This window comes from Sinohyriopsis cumingii, chromosome 4 (genome assembly GCF_028554795.1).
Source record: "Sinohyriopsis cumingii isolate HCF-2022 chromosome 4, ASM2855479v2, whole genome shotgun sequence".
Lineage (NCBI taxonomy): Eukaryota > Metazoa > Mollusca > Bivalvia > Unionida > Unionidae > Sinohyriopsis > Sinohyriopsis cumingii.
Window position 1 is genome coordinate 147,956,013 of NC_142964.1, and position 20,750 is coordinate 147,976,762.

The 20,750-nt window shown below is 35.8% G+C and overlaps 1 protein-coding gene across 1 annotated transcript; it reads left to right on the plus strand.

The window, feature by feature from the left end:
• The first annotated feature begins 1,638 nt into the window (after window positions 1–1,638).
• On the plus strand, window positions 1,639–20,251 carry LOC149802302 (multicopper oxidase 3-like). The gene is made up of 3 exons (XM_089956730.1): window positions 1,639–1,782; window positions 13,378–15,366; window positions 18,784–20,251. The coding sequence occupies exons 2-3, from the start codon at window positions 13,383–13,385 to the stop codon at window positions 18,903–18,905; spliced, it is 2,106 nt and encodes a 701-aa protein (XP_089812856.1). The 5' UTR covers window positions 1,639–1,782; window positions 13,378–13,382; the 3' UTR covers window positions 18,906–20,251.
• Window positions 20,252–20,750: the final 499 nt, after the last annotated feature.

The following is a 20,750-nucleotide window of genomic DNA, read 5'->3' on the forward strand; positions in this document are numbered from 1 at the left end:
TGACATTGGTAGAATAAAAAAAATTAAAACAAGATAATGACGGACTTTTGATTAGATAAGGCTTTATCCTTAAATATAAGCCTGCCCACTGTGTATCTGCTAAAACATATCACACAACAGTATGGAATACCAAGCCATATGGGAACAGATGATATATTATTAGGACACAAAATTGTTCTGGATCTACTTGCTGTCCCAGATATTCATCACAGGATGTAATACAACAATGCTTGCTAATACAACAATGATTGCTGATACAATAATGATTGCTAATACAACAATGATTGCTAATACAACAATGATTGCTAATACAACAATGATTGCTGAGACATGTTGAGAGTGCAACAGCAATGGTACAACAACTGAAACGATTTGCATGTTAGCGTAGTATACGAATACCAAGAGGAGCACGAAAAGCTGATATACTTACATTATTAGATGTGTTTGAGGATAAACAAAACCATCGTATTGCAACTGAGAATGAACAAACCATCGTATTGCAATTGAGGATGAACAAAACACTTGTATAGCAGGCAATTGAGGATGAACAAAACACTCGTATTACAAATGAGGATCAACAAAACACTTGTATGGCAGGCAATTGAGGATGAACAAAACACTTGTATTACAACTGAGGATGAACAAAACACTTGTATTATAATTCAGGATGAACAAAACACTTGTATTATAATTGAGGATGAACAAAACACTTGTATTACAACTGAGGATGAACAAGACACTTGTATTACAACTGAGGATGAACAAAACTCTTGTATTATAATTGAGGATGAACAAAACCATCATATTACGATTGGGGATGAAGAAAACACTAGTATGGCATTTGGGGATGGACAGAACACACATATTGCAATTGAGGATGAACAAACCATCGTATTGCAATTGATGATGAACAAAACACTCGTCTTGCAATTGGAGATGAACAAATCACTAGTATGGCAATTGAGGATGAACAGAACACTTGTATAACAATTGAGGATGAACAAAACCATCGTATTGCAATTGCGGATGAACAAAACCATCATATTATAATAACTGAGGATCAACAAAACCACAGTATTGCAACTGAGGATGAACAAAACCATCGTATGGCGAATGAGGATGAATAAAACACCAGTATGGGCAATCAAGGATGAAGAAAGCACTCGTATTGCAATTGGGAACAAACAAAGCTCTAGCATGGCAATTGAGGATGCACAAAACCGTATTGCAATTGAGGCTGACCAAACCATCGGATTGCAATAGAGGATGAACAAAACACTTGTATCTACTTAGAATCTAACCCAGGTCTGCTGGTAATGGCCATTTAACATGTTTTTTCTTTCTTCAGGTCATCCAGAAAAATATTGTTTTGATCAAAACTGTCTGTCAAAAGTTTACAATAAATAATATTGGACACTTGTACAATAGTGTACAATAAATAATATTTTATACATCAAGAAAGTATACAATAAATAATATTGGGTCTACTGAGAAAATGTAAAATAATAGTGGATACATTAAAAAGGAGCGGAGCCTCTCAAGCAGTTATTGGCCATATTTTGCTTGTATTGTAATTTGCCGTATAAGTAAGATCATTTCACGTGATATATTCGCTTTACATAACTTTCCCGTCATGTGCCAAGCTCTGCAATGTGACTTTACAATAAATTTTACGCAACATTGAGTAAGTCATATGACGCGATTATGTAGTGATGTAGTAGGATATTTTATCGATACTGGTCGTGCAGTCAGCTTTTGAAAATTTTGATCAACTGTTGTCTGGTAAGCTGCTCTTAGTCTCTGTTTTCTAGTGATTTATGAATAATGAATGATTTAATTTGCTTTATCCTGCTTATGATTGTTTGAAACATTTGTCATATTTATCCACTGCCGACTGTGCATACGTTGATTCATGTATTAATTAATACGCTACGCATATTCACCTACATGTATTAACGTAAAAACCACGTATATAAATATTGCTTCGAAAGTTTATAAAAATATACTGTACTTGGCGTACGTTTAGATGACGGTAAATGCATTTCAATTTACTAGTTGCAAGTTTTCTTCACATGAATGAATCATGATATATTGATGTGCAATCGAAAAAAAATGAAGAATAAAAAACATGCATAAATTATTCTAAGTAAAAGCCGAAACTCAGAACAAGAGGTTTGAAGGTCAATTATGAGCCCCAGAATTTAGATATAAAGACGGTACCGGATTCAGGATAGAACTCAGGGATATGGGCCAATGGCCCTCTAATATTTTCTGAAGGGGTCAGGTCCAAGTTTGAATAGCCAATATTTTGCATTGTTTCATTTTGTTTTTGATAAGATAACCACTTTTTCGTTCTTTAGTATTTTCACCCAATGTAATTCATAATCTTGAATGTAAATAAATCAACATTAAGGATTATTTCTTCACTGGAGTCAATTTTTGTATGATATCATCAGCCTTCCCGTATTTAACGCAAGGGACTATTCACTATTTACTTAAGTGTACGTCAAAGTCACGAACAATTTGATTCACTCTAAGATCACTACGCCATAGTCTCAAAATAAGCGAATGTGCTATATGGCGATATACTACCCAATTTTGGATAGTATCCCGACGCCGACCAACTCTCAGGTCATGTCTGTATATTAAAAGTAAAAAATTCGTTCTAAACATGTGACCCCATTACTTTGTTAATTTTCTTGACATACTGAAATCTCATTACTTTGTTAATTTTCATGAAATATTTAAGTCGACCCAATACATCTCTTAGAGGTAATTTTAAACTAAGCACAATTCTTTCAACAACAAAAAAGTTTGTTAATATGTGTTTTTTGCAAAGCGTAGAATATGCCGATGCTTACTGGAGGTAAGTAAATCTTACTTGCAGTTCGCAATCCCAAAATGCCTAAATAGAAGTGATCGGTTCAATACAAAAACACACAAAAAAAAAAAAAGACCCCCCCAAAAAACTTTTAATGTTTGCTTTCACATTTCTTAGAGCTATATTTCCGTTAATTCAAAGGTCACAAAAACAAGAACCTTAATCGATCGCTGTCAGATCATCACGTAGGACAGTGAATATATGAGTTTTATTAAATTGTTTAGATAACAACACCTGATCTGTTACTTAAGGAGATTTTACCCTGAAAATGCGCCAACATATTAACAATTCACCTTTGTTGAAAACGTCTTTTTGCATGTTGTGTGAATGATTTGCACTTTGTTAAAATAAGACTTTGTTGGCATCTAGCAGTGTCCCAGTAAACCGTCAGTTTCTGTAAGCCAAACGCTCATCTAGACAGTGTACATCAGAGATAAAGTGCTGAATCCAAAACAAGTTTGATATGCTGGCTTCCCATGGTGCTATGCACACAAGGCCACGATAATATGGTTCCCTGCTTCGTATGCTCCAGGGGTTGCATTCCGCTCTGCGAAAAGTAATATCAAAGTGTTTTACCTTTTTTGTCCCCTTTGGGTCCCTGCCACACGTCCTCGACACCCCAACCCCATGACATACATAGCCCATAAGCAGCCGTTGCACTGTGCACATACGTGACCCGGTCAAAGGGGATGGTAGAGTCTAGGACGGACGTCAGTGTCCCGAAAGGTATCCCCCCCAAAAAAAAAGGCAAAACCATGCCTCTGATCCTACTGTAAGAATTTGGTACCGATCGATACTGCCCGGGCATCTCACAATGGCAGTTGCTGTTTCAATCAACAAACCAGTTCTCTGCGGGTTTTTTTATTTTTTAATTCGGCTTTTACTTTTCGTGAATCCATACAGTTTCTTATTTGTGTCTATACCTGTCTGTGACTTTCCATTTCCGCCAGCAAAGTCTCAAACGAAGCCGCACTGATTATTTTATAGTATCAATGTATAATCTACCGATCACCACCAAGTATAATTTACTGATCATTTTGAGACTCCTCTGTGCATCTCTTAACCATTTGGAATAGACACGTAGTCGTGAATACAATTGCATCGAAATTAATTTGCTAGCAACATCAGAGACACTGGTTACTACTCAAAAAGCTCCGAAAATAACTCCGATTGGTGCATCTACAATGGTTGATGTCGTCGTGCTTCCAGTCACACCAAGACCAACATCGTCCTTTTTGTGAGCTGTAATATTAGTCTTACAAACTCAGGGCTAAGATTCCGCTTTTCATTTATCAACATTCCCAATTGACCCCACACGCCATTAGTTCCAGTTATGTTTAACAGGTATGATCCGGACTCGCAAACATTTTAAAGATGTGACGCTTAGTTTTATTTTTGTTTACAAAAGCAGTGGCACCAAAACTAAATATAAGTCAACCATTTGCAAAGGTTGATGCGTAAATGAATATACCTAGAATTTGGAACCATGACGTTACCACGCGTGGTGGCACGGGCACGTTATCGGTTTGTTATTCCACGTATTGCTTTGTTGTAGCATTAGTATCATCAACATACTCTTTGATAAACGCAACTGATATACCGCTGTATGATTCCGCCGTTTTCAGTTATTTCAGCCAGGTTCTTTGCGACTGCACCTTTCAACTTGAAAATAATATATTAGATGTCAACATTAGGTGTTAAAAATTTACCAGTTTGATCTTCAATAATTACAAGCTCACGTGGATCAACACCAAGCTTTACCTTCACTCCACTTCTAAGTTCATCAAGTATTTCTTCGAACTGATTCCACAGAGTACCGGTAGCTTGCTTGCTTCCAGTAAACACCCAAAATATCGTATTAGGTCACTCCCTATCCACGTAATTTAGGATGTGTCTTTGACGGAATTTTAATCATATTGATTTATGTCTGCGCGTCATATAAGCTTTCAGAAACACATCCATAGGGCTGGCAATGTTGATTATATGATTTGACTCCGATGCCACATTTAAGATATGATAGTGCCGTTGGACTATCACGGAACACCTGCGTATGTGTTTTACAGTACTGATAATGGTATTTCTTTCACAGAGTTCGTACTATCATTTTGCATTTGCATTTGTTTCGTCCCAGTGTCATAGAGCCTCCCATACATATACTCGAGCGTTTTGTCTAATTGGTGGAAACATTGCAACATTTCAGTTGACCCGTCACCAAGTTTTTTTTAAAATGTTTTTTAATTACTCATCATCATCATCAGGTAATACACTGATTTCAAGATAGTCCGAGTTTCCTCTGATCCTTGCCACCCCATTTTTTGATATTTGGACATTTATGTTGGGGTGCAGGGTCAGAGCGCATTCTCTATCGAAAAGATGGAATTCGCCGACACCATTTGGTGTCGGCATGGGGTAACCGCTTTCTAGCCGACCCAGAACACTTGAACACCTTTCCTCGACATATACCTGCATGAAATCGATAGGAATATGATTTCTATGATTTATTTCCTCAAAAATCGTGAGCATAGCATTTCTTTAATGCGCTGACGAGACGAAAGTACGTCATTCCTGAAATTTGACCTACATCTGGTCATTTGCATTCCGAGTCACATGACTATACAAATCTCGTAACCTACATGGCAATGACATCAGAGATCATATAGTCACGTGATATCAACAATAAACAAATTTCCCAAATTGTTGTACATAGAATTGGGACATATTATATAGAAGTCTCTTAATGTTTCTAAATAAATATAATGCACACCTAATTCTCAACATATTTATTCTGAGAAGAACGAACAGAAACCTGTCGGTATGGCAGCAGGGTGGAGAGACCATTTTCAAGAAGTACCGAGCACATGTCAGCGATGGTTTTTTGCTGGTGTCACGTGACTACCACATTGACACGTGTTCTTCGTAGTGAATCTAGTTTAATTCAAATTTCTGCAACAGTTACAGATTTTCGTCATTGTTTTCACAATAAATATTTTGAGAAGTTTATGTTTTTTACATTTTTTATAAAAATTACATGACTTTTATTTATATGTTCGAATTGTTTTCCTACAGCAACACTAGAAATGGCTGTTGCTGATATAACTTGACTGTATGACCTCTGATGTCATTGAGATGTAGGTTGCGAGAGTTGTGTAGTCACGTGACTAGGAATACAAATGGCCAGATCAAGGTCAAATTTTAGCAACAATGTAATTTCGTCTCGTGTGTCAGCGGATTAAAGACATAACGAATGCTATGATTGCAATTTCTGAGAAAATAAATCATATTCCTATCGATTTCATGCAGGTATATCTCAATGAAAGGTCGTTCAAGTTTGCAGTGCCGGCTAGTAAGCGACTACCCCATGCCAACACCAAATGGTGTCGGCGAATTCCAACTTTTCGATAGGGAATGCGCTCTGACCCTAAACCCCAATATTAATGTCCAAATATCAAAAATGGGGTGACAAGGGTCAAAGGAAACTCGGACTAATTTCAAGACTAGGCTGATGTCAAACTTCCATTACGTGACTTTATTGTAACTCGAAATTTTAAATCAGGCTTTTCACATAAAATGGCTCATTATAATCGGCCTCATCAAATTCATTTACAAACTCAGATAAGATAAATTCCAATGTCCCATCAGCCCACCAATTAAAGTCCAACCAAATTTTGTGCATTTAAATCTAATAACATCAAATTTATTAGAGCGTGTGTCAGTGTCCTTGATCATTTTTGCCATGTTCTTGCTTTTTGGTAAGAGCGTCTGAAAATTGCAGTTGTTCCGTGCGCTGCTGTTCTACTGCTTCCTCATAAAACCGTTCGTATATCCACTGAAGGGCAGTGAGTTTGGATGTCATTCTTATATTCATGGCTCAAGAGCATTTGTTTAATAAGGACAGTCTTGACCATCATCATCACTGACCTCATCAAAACGTCACTCCTTTCAGTGGCAGCAGGCGAGTTATTTTTATTTTGCAGGCGTACTCTTTCTTACACAATATTCTGAAGTTTCTTAATAATTTTATTTGCCTCAATGGCCCACGTGTATTCCATTCCATTTCTAAGCTCACTCCCAGGTTAACCAACTTATTAATGTGTTCCGAAAATGTTTCTGACAAAGTATACAACATTTTTCATGTACGTTTCCTTAAGAAACCTATATGATCTCAGTTTATCCGTTACACGTTTGATATCCCAGTCTCTTGGCAAATTAATGTCCCTATTAGAGACTCAATCAACTCCTTCAGTATACCTTGAGAGTCGATGGCCTCCTTATTGCTCAACATTTGCATATAAACCACCGTGAGCATTTATACAAAAATGTTGAACAATAGGGATGCCATCGACTCTTCCATACGAAATTATTCACGAATCAACTATATATTTCTTTTCTGCCACCACAAAATCATTACCCATTCTACAGAGACTATACCACGCTGTGAAGTAATTGCCATCAAGAGAAATTGATACACAGTTTATGTTGATACAAATATAGCTACAATCAATAATAGAAGCCTCTGTGCCAGTAGCTTCTCGTGGGTCGGTGGTTCTTCCCGGGGTTTTCCCGGGTTCTTCCTCCACCATTAATACTGGCCGCCAGGCATAGCCTATCATGTGCTGAAAACGGCGTTAAACCCTACAACAACAACAACAACAACAACAAGCCTCTGTGTATGCATTATCGATCGGTACCGTACTCAATCCTATTATATGTTCAATTTTTTCTCTGTTAAGTTTACATTGTCAGAATCGTTCAGTATTTTGCACTCATAAAAGAACTACTTTATATTGTAAACAAACAATGGACGCAGACGCCAGCACTTTTGATTTGTGAACAAATTATGTTCACTCACGTAGTAGGCGTTTTATGTTTTGGTTGATTCAGTTTGTTTCTGAATGAACTAAAGCAGATGTTTCAAGGACTGACACGTATCAGCTGTCTTGCAACATTACGCGTTAACATTTTTCATTTAACAGATTTCATAATATTGCTAGGTCTTTTACGAATAACATGCAAGTGACAAGGAATAAACTGTCTTCTTTAGCTGGTAATAATAATAACAAAAATATACTTAGTTTTACATCCTGAATTTCCTCAAAATGTACGTTCTTAGTTCTGCAAATCCGAATTACATGAGCCATGTCATGGGTTCTTGAGCTTGATTACACATTTCGACATTGTGCTTTTATTTCGACTATATTCCAAGTGCAATTACATCATCCTTACTGCACACAAAATAAAATAAACATTTTATTTTTATAGCGTCGTTTTGATAATTGCAATTGAAAGACGTCATATTTTTCCAACATTATTATTTCAAACATTCAGTGACAGAACAGAAACACACTTCAGATGTAGCCGCTGAAATCCGATGTACTTCATATAGAATTGGCACAGAAAAATCCAGTCCATAATCACTAAATTTTGAGGAAACGACAAAAATACCAAACTCTATTCATTCCAGATCAAATGGAAAAAGTTGTTTCAATGCGCATTCATTCACAATATGACTCCAACTTTCAATTTTAAGTACCCCAAAACGCAATATTCTTTCGAAAGTTATGTCGAACACGCAACTAAGTTCAAATTTATCTGGGCGGAATTATGTGCGCATTAATAATGTTGTTGTTGTGTAATGACGAATCTGCGCTTGTGCATTTAGTTTGGAATAATGCATACATTCAGTTACTTTGTTTCGTGTAGTGTATTTTTGTTTACATAATTAAGCTTTAAGTAGAATAAGAAAATGAGCATATAATAAAAAGGTTGCTGTAATTGTATGGGAAAATATGAACTCGTTTTGTGGGATGGATATACTGCACTCCCAAGGTCATGCAGTATTTCCTTCCGAAAAACTCGTTCATATTTTCCCATACAAATGCAGTAACATAAATATTTATGACGAAGCAAAGTAACATCGATGCAACCATATTAATAATGTTATGTTGTCATGTCACCAAAACAAAATGGCTGTATGTGGAGAAAGCTCGATAATCAAACCTTAGCAAAAATATTCCTTTAATTTTCTTTTTGTTAGTGACTCAGTACAGAATTTAAAATAACTTTCGGTTTGATCGTTATCTTGTGTTCGAGCTTAGCTAGCATTTTGGTCACATCGTTATTTTTACAAATAGTTAATTGTATGCGATGATGAAGGAAAGGAGTTCACACAAAGATACTTTGTTAATAGTCCACATTTCCTGTTGGGTTGCATCATCCCCACACATTCAGACTCCTATCGATTCCTTAATAAAAATTTGATGTCGAAATTGGTATGAGGTGATAGGTGTCAACCTGAATTTTGCCAAAGATTAAGGTGAAAACATCAGCCTTCTTCTATAAATAGGTGGGTAATGATTTATTTGCCAATTTTATACACTTTTACACTGTCTGATCAGCAATCGATTCCTTGCTAAAAAAAAAAAGTTTTACATCATTATTAATATATCGTTTTATATGACAGCTCAGATTATATCAGCAATCGATTCCTTGCTAAAAAATTTACATAAGTATTAATATATCGTTTTACATGACAAATCAGATTTTGTATCTTCGAAATACGAACCCTCTTCCACTAGAAGATGAGTGCCACAATATTTTTTATTAATGTTGTACATTCCAACAGCATCATGTAAAACATTTCATTTACTATCGATTCATTGTTATATTTTACTTTGGAAGTTATATATTGTTGTAGCCTTAGTTTTCCTAAGATTAAGAACAAACTGCCAACCTTTTTCAACTGCTGCACATTTGAAACTAAAAGTTCCATTTGCATTTGATGTGGCGATACTGATATATTGTTTTACATGACAACTCCGACTTTGCCAAAGATTAATCATTCTTCGACTATGAATTCATCACACACGGGAATACTTACATTGAAGGAAGGGGAACTATTTTGAAAACAAAGGTGCATGTTTTGCGTCACACAGGGGAATACTTACATTGAAGGAAGGGGAACTATTTTGAAAACAAAGGTGCATGTTTTGCGTCACACAGGGGAATACTTACATCGAAGGACGGGGAACTATTTTGAAAACAAAGGTGTATGTTTTGCGATAAAAGAACTTGATGCAGCTGAATCAGTTCTAAATTTCATCCTTTAGAAAATACGAACAGATCAAAGTATACTCGTGTCTGTATCATACATGCACTAGATGAATATAGAAATATGAGAAATCAATAGAAAACGGCACAGGCTGAAGGAGGTGCTTTAGAAATGTGGAAATAGTCCGACAGGAGGGTACTGAGGGTACAGATGAGAGTGCCCCTCTATTTCCGTATAGATGGAGCACTGATTTAACCCAAAGTACCAGAGGGTTGATAGAGAGTAGTCAGATGGAAAATCAAAATGTATCCTTACTAAAATTTGTATTACTCTGATATTCTGTGTTTACATGGACATTGAAAAAGTAGAAAAGCATGTTAGTGTTTCAATCATTAAATAAAAGAACATGTACGTGACAGAGTTTATGAGGAAATCTGCGTGGTATTCAATTAAATACATATCTTTTTTCTGTGGAATTTAAATTTAATATATTTGTATATGTAAATAACGTGAATAGCATACGATGGGTGAAACATTTTCACTAATAATTTACCTGATGCTTTCACTCAAATCTTTCTTGAAGCTATATTTTATCGCAAAAGTTAAAGGTTATAATTTAAATGCTTTATATATACATAAACGGAGACAAGACAAGACAAACACCAAGCACCAAAAGGCTTTTCCTGATTATTTCTAATCGAATTAAAGCTTTAAAATGTTTGCCTTTTCACCTAGTTGGCATCACCTTTACTCATTGTGTATTAAACTAGTTGGTATTTTTAATATGCATCCAGTTCCAACTTGTTGACCATATAATCAGTCTGTACCTGCACTCCAAATCGAGAGGACTGGTCTTAAACATGTTGTGTTCTTTCAGCAGATAATATCTAACAGATTGTAGATCTTGCCACTTGTCAAAAGATAAAATAACCCAATCAGAAGATACATAAAGCTCATCTGTAACCTATTCCTACATTTGACGAACCATTTGGAGAATAGTAGACTGTCTGTCCTTTACCTAAGACCAAGTCATGTACCAATGCTTATTGACCATGATGTGTTCGTCCACAAAATTTCCAGAGGCTAATCCTTTGAGGAATATTACAACTAAAACCATAATAAATGTTTTGATAAATCTTTTTTTTTTTTTCGTTTTCATTTCTAAATCTATCCAGTCTGATTGAGGGTAAAATTTTATGTTGGAGTTTTCCAGAAATATGTTCACCAATTAGGTATCCAAGAGTTTAAATATTCTCCCTATCACCATGCAAATCAAGAGACTTTGGAAAGATTTCATCAAACATTGAAGAATATGATTCGGTCATATTGCTTTGCCACCGAAAAAGATTGGGACAAGGGTGTTCATTTGTTAGGGCATCAGTTCAAGCATTTTTGGATTTTAGTATTTTTGAACTGGTTTTTAGACATATTGTCCATGGACCATTGAAGTTAATTGGTTTTTAGACATATTGTCAATGGACCATTGAAGTTAATTGGTTTTTAGTCATATTGTCCATGGACCATTGAAGTTAATAAAAGGGACAGTTAATTCTTTCAGGCTAAGATTCAGAAATTAATCTGTATGAGTATGTTTCAGATTTCAAATATAAATTCTCAAAGGTCTGTGAAGTAGCAATAACTAATCTTCACTATTCTCAGTCAAACACGAAAGTGTGACAGAAATACAAAGGAAGGCGCTTTCAGCCTGGCTATAGAATTCTAGCTTTCCTGTTCGTACCTAGAAATCCTCTTCGGGCTATGCATTATGACCCGAATATAGTTGAAAAGAAAGTAAGTGGCTTAAATTACATCATTAACACTCATAGAAGGTGAAAATAGAAATCATTGTGTCATATAAATATGTTAGAGGAGTATGTTGATTGAGATAGCCCTGTATATTATTAAATCAATTTAGGTGGTGTACCTGTCCCACACAACGAGGATTTAATTGATGGGATGCTATCGGACTATAGTGAATTTGGCATAACCAGTCTTCGAAAATGAGAAATACTGAACAGCCTGGAACAGAATTCGCTTCTGCGCAGTAAGAAAATAGGGAACTAAAACAGCTATTACGTGAATATGAGCACATATTTCCAGATGTACCAGTACAAAGAAATGAAATCAACCGTGAAACAGCATACTTGCAGGATGAATTCTCTGAAACAAGGATGTTGCAAAACTAAATTCTGTATTTGCTGGAGAATGATGTAATAGAATCAAGTAAAAGTAACTGAAGTTCACCATTTGTTCTTGTTATTAAACCAGATAGTACTTTTTCCATATGTGTACTGATTATGGAAAGTGAACAGTGTCACCAAAACAGATTGATTTCCAATGCCAAGAATCGATGGCTGCATTGACAAAATAATAATTGCAAAATATGTAACCAAGTGTGACCTTTTTGAAAGGATCCTGGCAAATTCCAATTATGGAAAGAGCAAAGGAAATTTCGGCATTCGTAACTCCAGTTAGACTTTATCAATGTAAAGTAATGTCCTTTGGTATGAAAGGTTCGTCAACATTCAAGAGCTTAATAAACTTGATAACATCTAATCTTGATGACTGTGATGCTTAGATCAATGATGTCATCGTTATGCATGTGTTATATTTTTGGGACATGTTGTGGAACACGGTCAACTAAACCTATAGAAGTTAAGGTCAAGGCTATCTCTGAATTCCCAAAGCCTATCAGTAAAGAGCAATTGATGTGACTTTTGGGCACGGCTGGATATTTTAGGAATTTTTTGTTATAATTGCTGAACCTCTAACCAATTGTTGAGTAAGAACATCAAGTTTCATTGGTCTGACAAATGTCAGGAAGCCTTTGATAAATTAAAGGCTATACTTAAGAATGCATCAGTTCTTTCAGTTACAAATTTCCATTAATCATTAAAAATGTATGTTGATGCAAGTGATATAGGGTTTGGTGGAGTAATCATTCAAGAAGACAAAAATGGCATGGATCATCGAATTTGCTATTTTTCTAAACATTAAACAAGAACCAAATAAACAATTCCACAATCGAGAAGGAATGCTTGGCTTTGATATTGGCATTGCAACACTTTGAAGTCTAAATCAGTTCAGCCCCTTCTCCAGTTCTAGTATTCAGTAATCATAACCCCCTTAATTTCATTAGCGAAATTGGACTTCATTTGGAACACCGCTGGAACTCATTTGGAATAATCTATATTTTTGGACTTGCGATAGAACTTTTAGAATTATATGGAATTTTAATTCATAATACTGTAACTGCTTACATTTATATTTTGTATTTATGGAAAATAAATAAACACACACACACACACACACCACACACACACACACACACACACACACACACACACACACACACACACACACACACATGCATTTTCATAAACCCCTGATTCATAAGAATTCCTTTCTAAATACTTCGTTAACAAGACTGAGGTCTCATTCTTTTCAGGTAAAATGGCATCATGTATCTGTACAATCCTAGCGATGCTCATAGTCGTCACAATTGTTGTCCTAGGTGAAGATAACTGTCCTGAATCGGCCACAGTATGCGAATTCTACCTGGAGTTAGACCACAGACTGACAATGATGAAGGGCAATGATCTTGTCTTCGTGAATAACGGACATATCTACAAGTATGATGTCATAAACACGTCAACGGCATCTCCAATTGATCCCAATGAAGTCATCACCGCAGATGGTTGGGAAGACCCTCGATTGGTAACTGTATTCAATGGGACTATGCCTGGGCCGCCATTAATAGTTTACGAAGGCCAGACAGTCATTGTGCATGTCAAAAATAGTCTGAAAAGTGAACCTACCACCATACATTGGCATGGTCTACATCAACGAGGAAGACCCTGGATGGATGGTGTTCCTTTTGTTACTCAATGTCCAATCCTTCCCGGTCAGGCCTTTACTTACGAGTTCTTGGCTGAACCTAAAGGTACTTTCTGGTATCATTCTCACATGGCGAGTCAACGCACGATGGGAGCATTCGGCGCCCTTATCATTCGTAAAAGGACGAAGGAAAATGCAACACGGGAGCATGTAATGACAATACAGGAGTGGAACCACGACTGGGATTCAGAAGTTGCATATATGAAAATTCAGTATGGAATGTATGAGGGAAGGAAGAAAGTTCAACCCTCTATGTCCATTGATGGGGCATTATTAAGCATTTTTAAATTTGAGGCCGGTCTAATTAACGGAAGGGGAAGGTACCATGACCCGGTGACCGGAAAAAGTAATGGGGCACCGCTAGAGGTTTTTGAAGTAGAACATGGAAAAGCGTACAAGTTCAGGGTTATTGGCGTGGGAAGTCTATACCCATTTAGAATATCTGTTGATGGACATGATCTGACAATTGTTGCATCTGATGGATTCGATTTAGAGAGTGAGGTGGTCGAATCTTTTATTATAAATCCTGGAGAGCGTTTTGATTTTATTCTATACGCAGACAACCCAGTTTCAAATTATTGGATTCGAGGTTTGAGTCTTGAGGCAAACAGCAATCATTCAGCTGAAGCCATATTGCGATACAATGGGGCACCTATCGAACAACCAACCACAAGTAAAAGATCATGCACAAAAGATAATAAATGTGTTGTCCTCAACTGTCCATATTCATATTACCCTTTGCACGACTATACGAAATGCAAGTCATTTGACAAACTAAAAGCGGCAACCTACAAGTATCCCGCTCCGGATATTGAACCTGGAAAATTCAAGGAATTTTTCCTTAATTTTGGTTTTCCAGGTACAAATTCGACTCCAGCATCTGTGAACGGCCATGTATTTGAAAATCCACCTGTTTCAGCTATGACTCAACCACAGGAATTTCATTCTTCCTGTGACAGAGAGGACTGTGGTGAGGAAAAGATTTGTAGTTGCTCTTATGTGATCAGTATTGATGATGGGGATACTGTGCAGATAATTCTCTTGAATATGGGTAACGGAAAAGGCTATTCACACCCTGTGCATCTGCATGGACACGCCTTCCATCTAATAAAAATGGGTTACGGACAATACAACGAAACCACGGCCAAAATTATTGGAGACAACTTAGACATTAATTGTAGAGGTAATCCAGATCGCTCCATGACCTTCTGCAATAACGCAACATGGGCCAACAAAACTTGGCTGGGAGGAAATGTGCCGGGAGTCGAATTAGAACGGCCACCACGCAAAGACACAATAATTGTGCCTACTGGAGGCTACGTGGTGATACGGCTAAAGGCTGATAATCCTGGACTCTGGAATTTCCACTGTCACATAGAATTTCATAATCTTGGTGGCATGCAACTGCTTGTGAACGAGTCCTTTAGTCTAATTCCCAAACCACCGTCAGATTTCCCCAAGTGCTGGAACTTTCCATCCAACTACCATGCCAAGACAGAAGCTAACGACAAGCACTTCCATGAAAGTGGAACACTATACAGTAAGCATGCTTCCTTTTTAATACAAATCAAAGTAAAGTGGATTGTATTTTTATCATTTTTTATACAAAGTTATATAATCTCCACGTCATTTTACTTCAGTTTTCATGGAAAAGCCATAGTATGAGTAATGAATATAATAGTCACTTAGTCCTTAAGCCAATGAACACTTTGTAATTCCAATGAATAATTTTAACAAACTTCCTCACAAATCATAACTGGACACAACTAAAAGACTGATTGCACTATATATATTAGGATTAGAATGAGTAATTATGATGTAAACTACCTTTAAAAATAACTTAGGATACAATACTAGGACTAGGATGATGGTCAAATTTTCATTTCCATAGCATTACAAAACAAGCTCAGGTCTTTCACTTAACATTTTGTAAGCTACTTGGCAAAGATCAAGTAGACCATGTTTTTTGCGAGGGAAAAAACAATTACCTGAACCAAGTTAACATGTTTTTAAAAAACTGACAATAACCAGGTAGGCCCAAACTCCTACCTTCAATCACACAGTACCAATTAAATTTACATCACACTCATTCATTTTATTTTTCTCAAAATATTCTTGTTTATTCTCGCCTGCAATTTGTACTCTGTTGTTTTGATAGGCCTTTCTGCACACTACTAGCAGATAATATAGTGTAACCAGAAATGGCAAGTACTTTTAAGTTGTTTTATGAAATCGCCTAAATTCACGTCCATAACCATCAAATTTGCTTCATTAATAAAGGAGCAATAAACAAACATTTTGATTACATTAAAATCATCATCGTCAGACAGAGACTTATTTCTTTTATATGTATTGCCATCTCATTAATCATTTTGTGAACTTTTAGGCTACAGTTTCCTGTATTAAGATGTGTCAAAGTTTATTTCATTTTTGTTAACTATGCAGTTGTGTTATTATGAATGTGAACTTGATGATTTCATACAAAAATACAAAATTACTTTATATTTTTGGCTACTATGTATGAATCATAAGTTGTGCTAAGGAAGTTGACAGCAAACTGCAAGAAGGCCTATTGACTACCTTCAATTCTCCGATTTATCTGATTCAGGAAGCCAAGTGACAAGCTTGGATCGTCTGACTCACTGAATTGCCTTTGTGCACATTGATACACTATTGTCACTGGTCCGATACATTAACCCCTCCCCGAAATCTGCGATGATACTGATGGACGATATGTGGGTTTGATGTCACCTTTTTATTAAAATGTGTGATTTTGCTGCAACAAATATTTGCAGAACACACCTGCATACCGTTTAAACACTTACCAGTATTTGGTAATAGGACATAAAACACAATTAATTTTACTATATGTTCTCTACATTTGTTTCTCAATACTGACATTTCCACTGTTTGACAATCAGTACAAATCATATGTTAATTTAAAATACCTTCAAAGATGACTTCACGGTGAAGTTCTTGTCAAAGGTTGACCTGCATTTGTTTGAGAGGCTGGACTTGTCAACAGAGCAGCATAAACAGAACACAGATTTCACTTCCGGATCATCACCAAGGCCTTAGTACTCTCTGTGCACTGTCGCCGAAATACACATGGAAAACCACACACTCAGCTCATATTCTCAAGAATAGACAATTACCTTTAAATCCCTTTTTAAAAAAATGCATAAATATAACTCTTTTATCACCACCAAAATGAGAGAGGAAAAAATGTTCTAAAAATAGGCTAGAACTACATTCGTGGGTACTGAACTGGAAGTACTTATAATTGTTACCCGATTCCAATAGACATATCTAGCGCAAAATTCAAAATGGCCACAGGACAGAGGGCTCTGCTATTCCATGTAGATTTACAAGTCACCAAACACAGGATTTGATCAGGAAATATTATGTAAATATCACAAAAATAACACTTTAGGCAATGGTAGCTCAACAGCCGTTTGAAATACTGGTGAGTGCATAAAATATACATTAATATGTGCAGACAAGATTGTCTGCAAGTTTTGCAGGTTTTAAAGAATACACGATATCATCCCCTAAAACTCCTGTGTATCATTCCAGGTGTGGGGCTGATTTATCGGCCTACAGTGTCACCTAACTCATTCATCTACAAAACAACACAACCCTTCTTCCAGTAAAATGCGACAGACATCAATACATGGAATTTGTTTGAATCAACAATGCGAATGCGAAAGAAATTTAACAAGAGACCAAAGAGTGTCTGAGATCATTTAATTGATTGATAACTGTCAAAATACAAACACAGATGTACTCTGTCAAATTTAGTGAAGCGATCAAACGTAATTGTGATATCGAATGACAGATCAGAATCACAATTAGAAATGTAAACTATCAAATTTAGTCAAAATATCTGAAGCGGTAATGAGAAATCATTGAATGATATGTGTCATATGAACTATCACCAGCCATATTTGATGATTCGTCAGTCTTGTTCGTACAAGTTAAAAATGGGTTGATGTTAGGATGATCTCTACCCGCGGTCAAAGATCCATGACTTGGACACTGGAGAAATTGACACAAATTTTGTAGAGCATATCTTAAGGAACCAAGATGAACTGGAAAACACACACAGATCGTCATTTGTAAAAATTACTACTAGCACTCACACTGCATTTTATATGTGATATTTGATACTCAAATTCACTTTCAAATGATACTTTACTATTGAAAATATAACAAATTTAAATTTTCACAACAGTTGTATAAATTGAATATCAATTATAATACTTACAGACAGTTAAGCTTGTGTATAATGACCAGCTGGAAGTAATTTTATGTATGAATAAGTGGTGTATATATATATATATATATATATATATATATATATATATATATATATATATATATATATATATATATATATATATATATATATATATATATATATATATATATATATATATATATATATATATATATATATATATATATATATAGAGAGAGAGAGAGAGAGAGAGAGAGAGAGAGAGAGAGAGAGAGAGAGAGTGGCCGAGTGGTCTAAAGCAATCATCATTATGGATCACTGCTATTTCACCTCTGTGTGGGTTTGCGTCTTGGGCTCGGCCAATGTGGGTACGTGAAAAAGCTTGCCAATAGTTTCTCATGCCGGTCAGTAGTTCTTCCCAGGGTTTTCCTGGGTTCTTTCTCTACCATTTATACTGACCACCTTGTATAGCTTATCTTGTGCTGAACAATGGCGTTAAACCCTATAACAGCAACAACATGAGAGAGAGAGAGAGAGAGAGAGAGAGAGAGAGAGAGAGAGAGAGAGAGAGAGAGAGAGAGAGAGAGGTTAACTGTTAAAACAATTGTTATTGTGAATTTAACAAAAAAAAATTAAGTTAAGCTTGTTTATATGTATGGATATGTATGGATAATATTTTAATTCCTAGTTAACACCTTTGTCATTTCTTTTTTTCAGTGATTTTGACTTTGATGTTTGCAGCAGCCTTCCTTGGCCTGCTTGTGTATACATTATATTCTAGTCAGTCTAACAACGGTCAGATGGATCAAGACAAAATGCCTTTATTACAAGGGCAATAAAATCATCTTTTTCATGTACAGCAACCAAAGTTTACTGTTCAAAACACACACACAAACACACACACACACACATGCATGCACAGACACATGCACGCATGCACACACACAAAACACACACACAGACATACATACATACGTACATACATACATACATACATACATACGAACAGAGCGAGCGAGAGATTGTGTATTATTATTATTATTATTATTATTATTATTATTTTCAAGTCACCTTTCACCACCGAAGAAACCTAGAAATCTTGATTCAGATACATTGTATTATCAAGATAAAATCCCCTAACATACCTGGCATTTCCTAGCCAATTCTTTATACTCTAGACGAGAATGAATAATAGAACGTATGTTAGGGTGTGTTCCGATACAAGGAAATTACAATCAAGAGGAGGACAAATAAATTAACCCCACGATGGGAATTTCCTTGTCCTGGTACAAACACATTTTTGCAATGTAGTTAGCAGATTCAACACATAAGTATTAATCAGCTTCTATTATTACCTCTCACTTTATATAAAAGTCTTTTAAACTTTTATGAAAATCCGAATAATCGTATTTATCTAAGCAGAATCTAGCTATATAAGCCGCTATTAGAAAAGAAACAAAAGCAAGAAAATAATTTATAATTGTTATGTGTTGGAAGTATAGCACATAAAGCATCCGGAGCCACGTGCTATTGTTTTTTTAAATACCATGCATAAATACAAATATGTTAATGAAGGCAATGGGATGACCTGTCGACCCTAAGTACACATGTCCTACACATGAGAAAACGAAACATAAAAACTATTATCACATTAGCCAGTTATGAGTATTGCCTGTGTGTCTGGAGGGAGGTATTCCAAATAGCTCAGCTTCATGCGTGTCTATCTCAAAATGTTTCGTATGGTGTGTTATCAAAATTGGAGTGGCCACGAGTTGCTTTAATATATATATTACAACCGAGTTCCTCTCATGACAATGATGTACATGTAAGGATGATGATAATATACTCTCAGCTAATCAAGAGTATAGACGACCATCTTAAAGTTTTCAAGTGACTGTCATACGATTAGATAAAATATGGTATCGAGTAACCTTTAATTGTAACATACATAAAGGTGTGATCCTCATTGACAAGCCCAAATTCATCCATATTCACTTGCAAAATGTGGCTTCTTTTTTCATATTTTTCTCCTGCTATATAGACATTCTAATGTTTTTGGAGAAAGATTTTTAAGGTTCCAAATTTTCTCACTACAAAACTTGAACTTTACTACGGAAATAATTGTGATCATTCAAAATGGTTTGTTTATCATTGCATACGTTCAATAAAAGAAGTAAACTTGAAACATGTTCCTATTTTGGAGTTCTTGTCTAAAATGTTTTCAGACATAAAACCATCAGGCAAAAGGAACAGTGAGCAGTTACCCGTATGAAATCTGCAATCTCTGTTTTGTGTTCTACAATAAAAATAACTTCATTAATAAGGGCAACTGATAACCCGTTGCATGCTAAAAAGTCAACGACGCTGATCTTTAGCACTTGTAAAGGGTCATGCAAGAATGAGTTTTTACTACATAAGAAATTCATCCATTTATTGAAGGCAGCTGTTTAGTGAGTGTCTTAGGATGAATGTTTGAAGGGGGAGAGGTGATAAAGGGTAGTTACTCTGTCTCACTTCCACCTGAACACAATCAAGATTGATTTGCATTACCTTAAGATTCAGCGTAACATGTACAAAAATATTCACCCAGACACTCCTTTGTAATTTACACAATTATTTTCAATGGCATCAAAATTTTTTAGGAATATTTACATTGCACCCGCAACCCACCTAGATGCTACATT

Excerpts from the sequence above, each read along its gene's own strand:
- LOC149802302 (XM_089956730.1), top strand. The coding sequence starts at position 13,383 with ATGGCATCATGTATCTGTACAATCCTAGCGATGCTCATAGTCGTCACA. Across the intron at positions 15,367-18,783 it reads TGAAAGTGGAACACTATACA|TGATTTTGACTTTGATGTTT; the intron begins GTAAGCATGCTT and ends TCTTTTTTTCAG.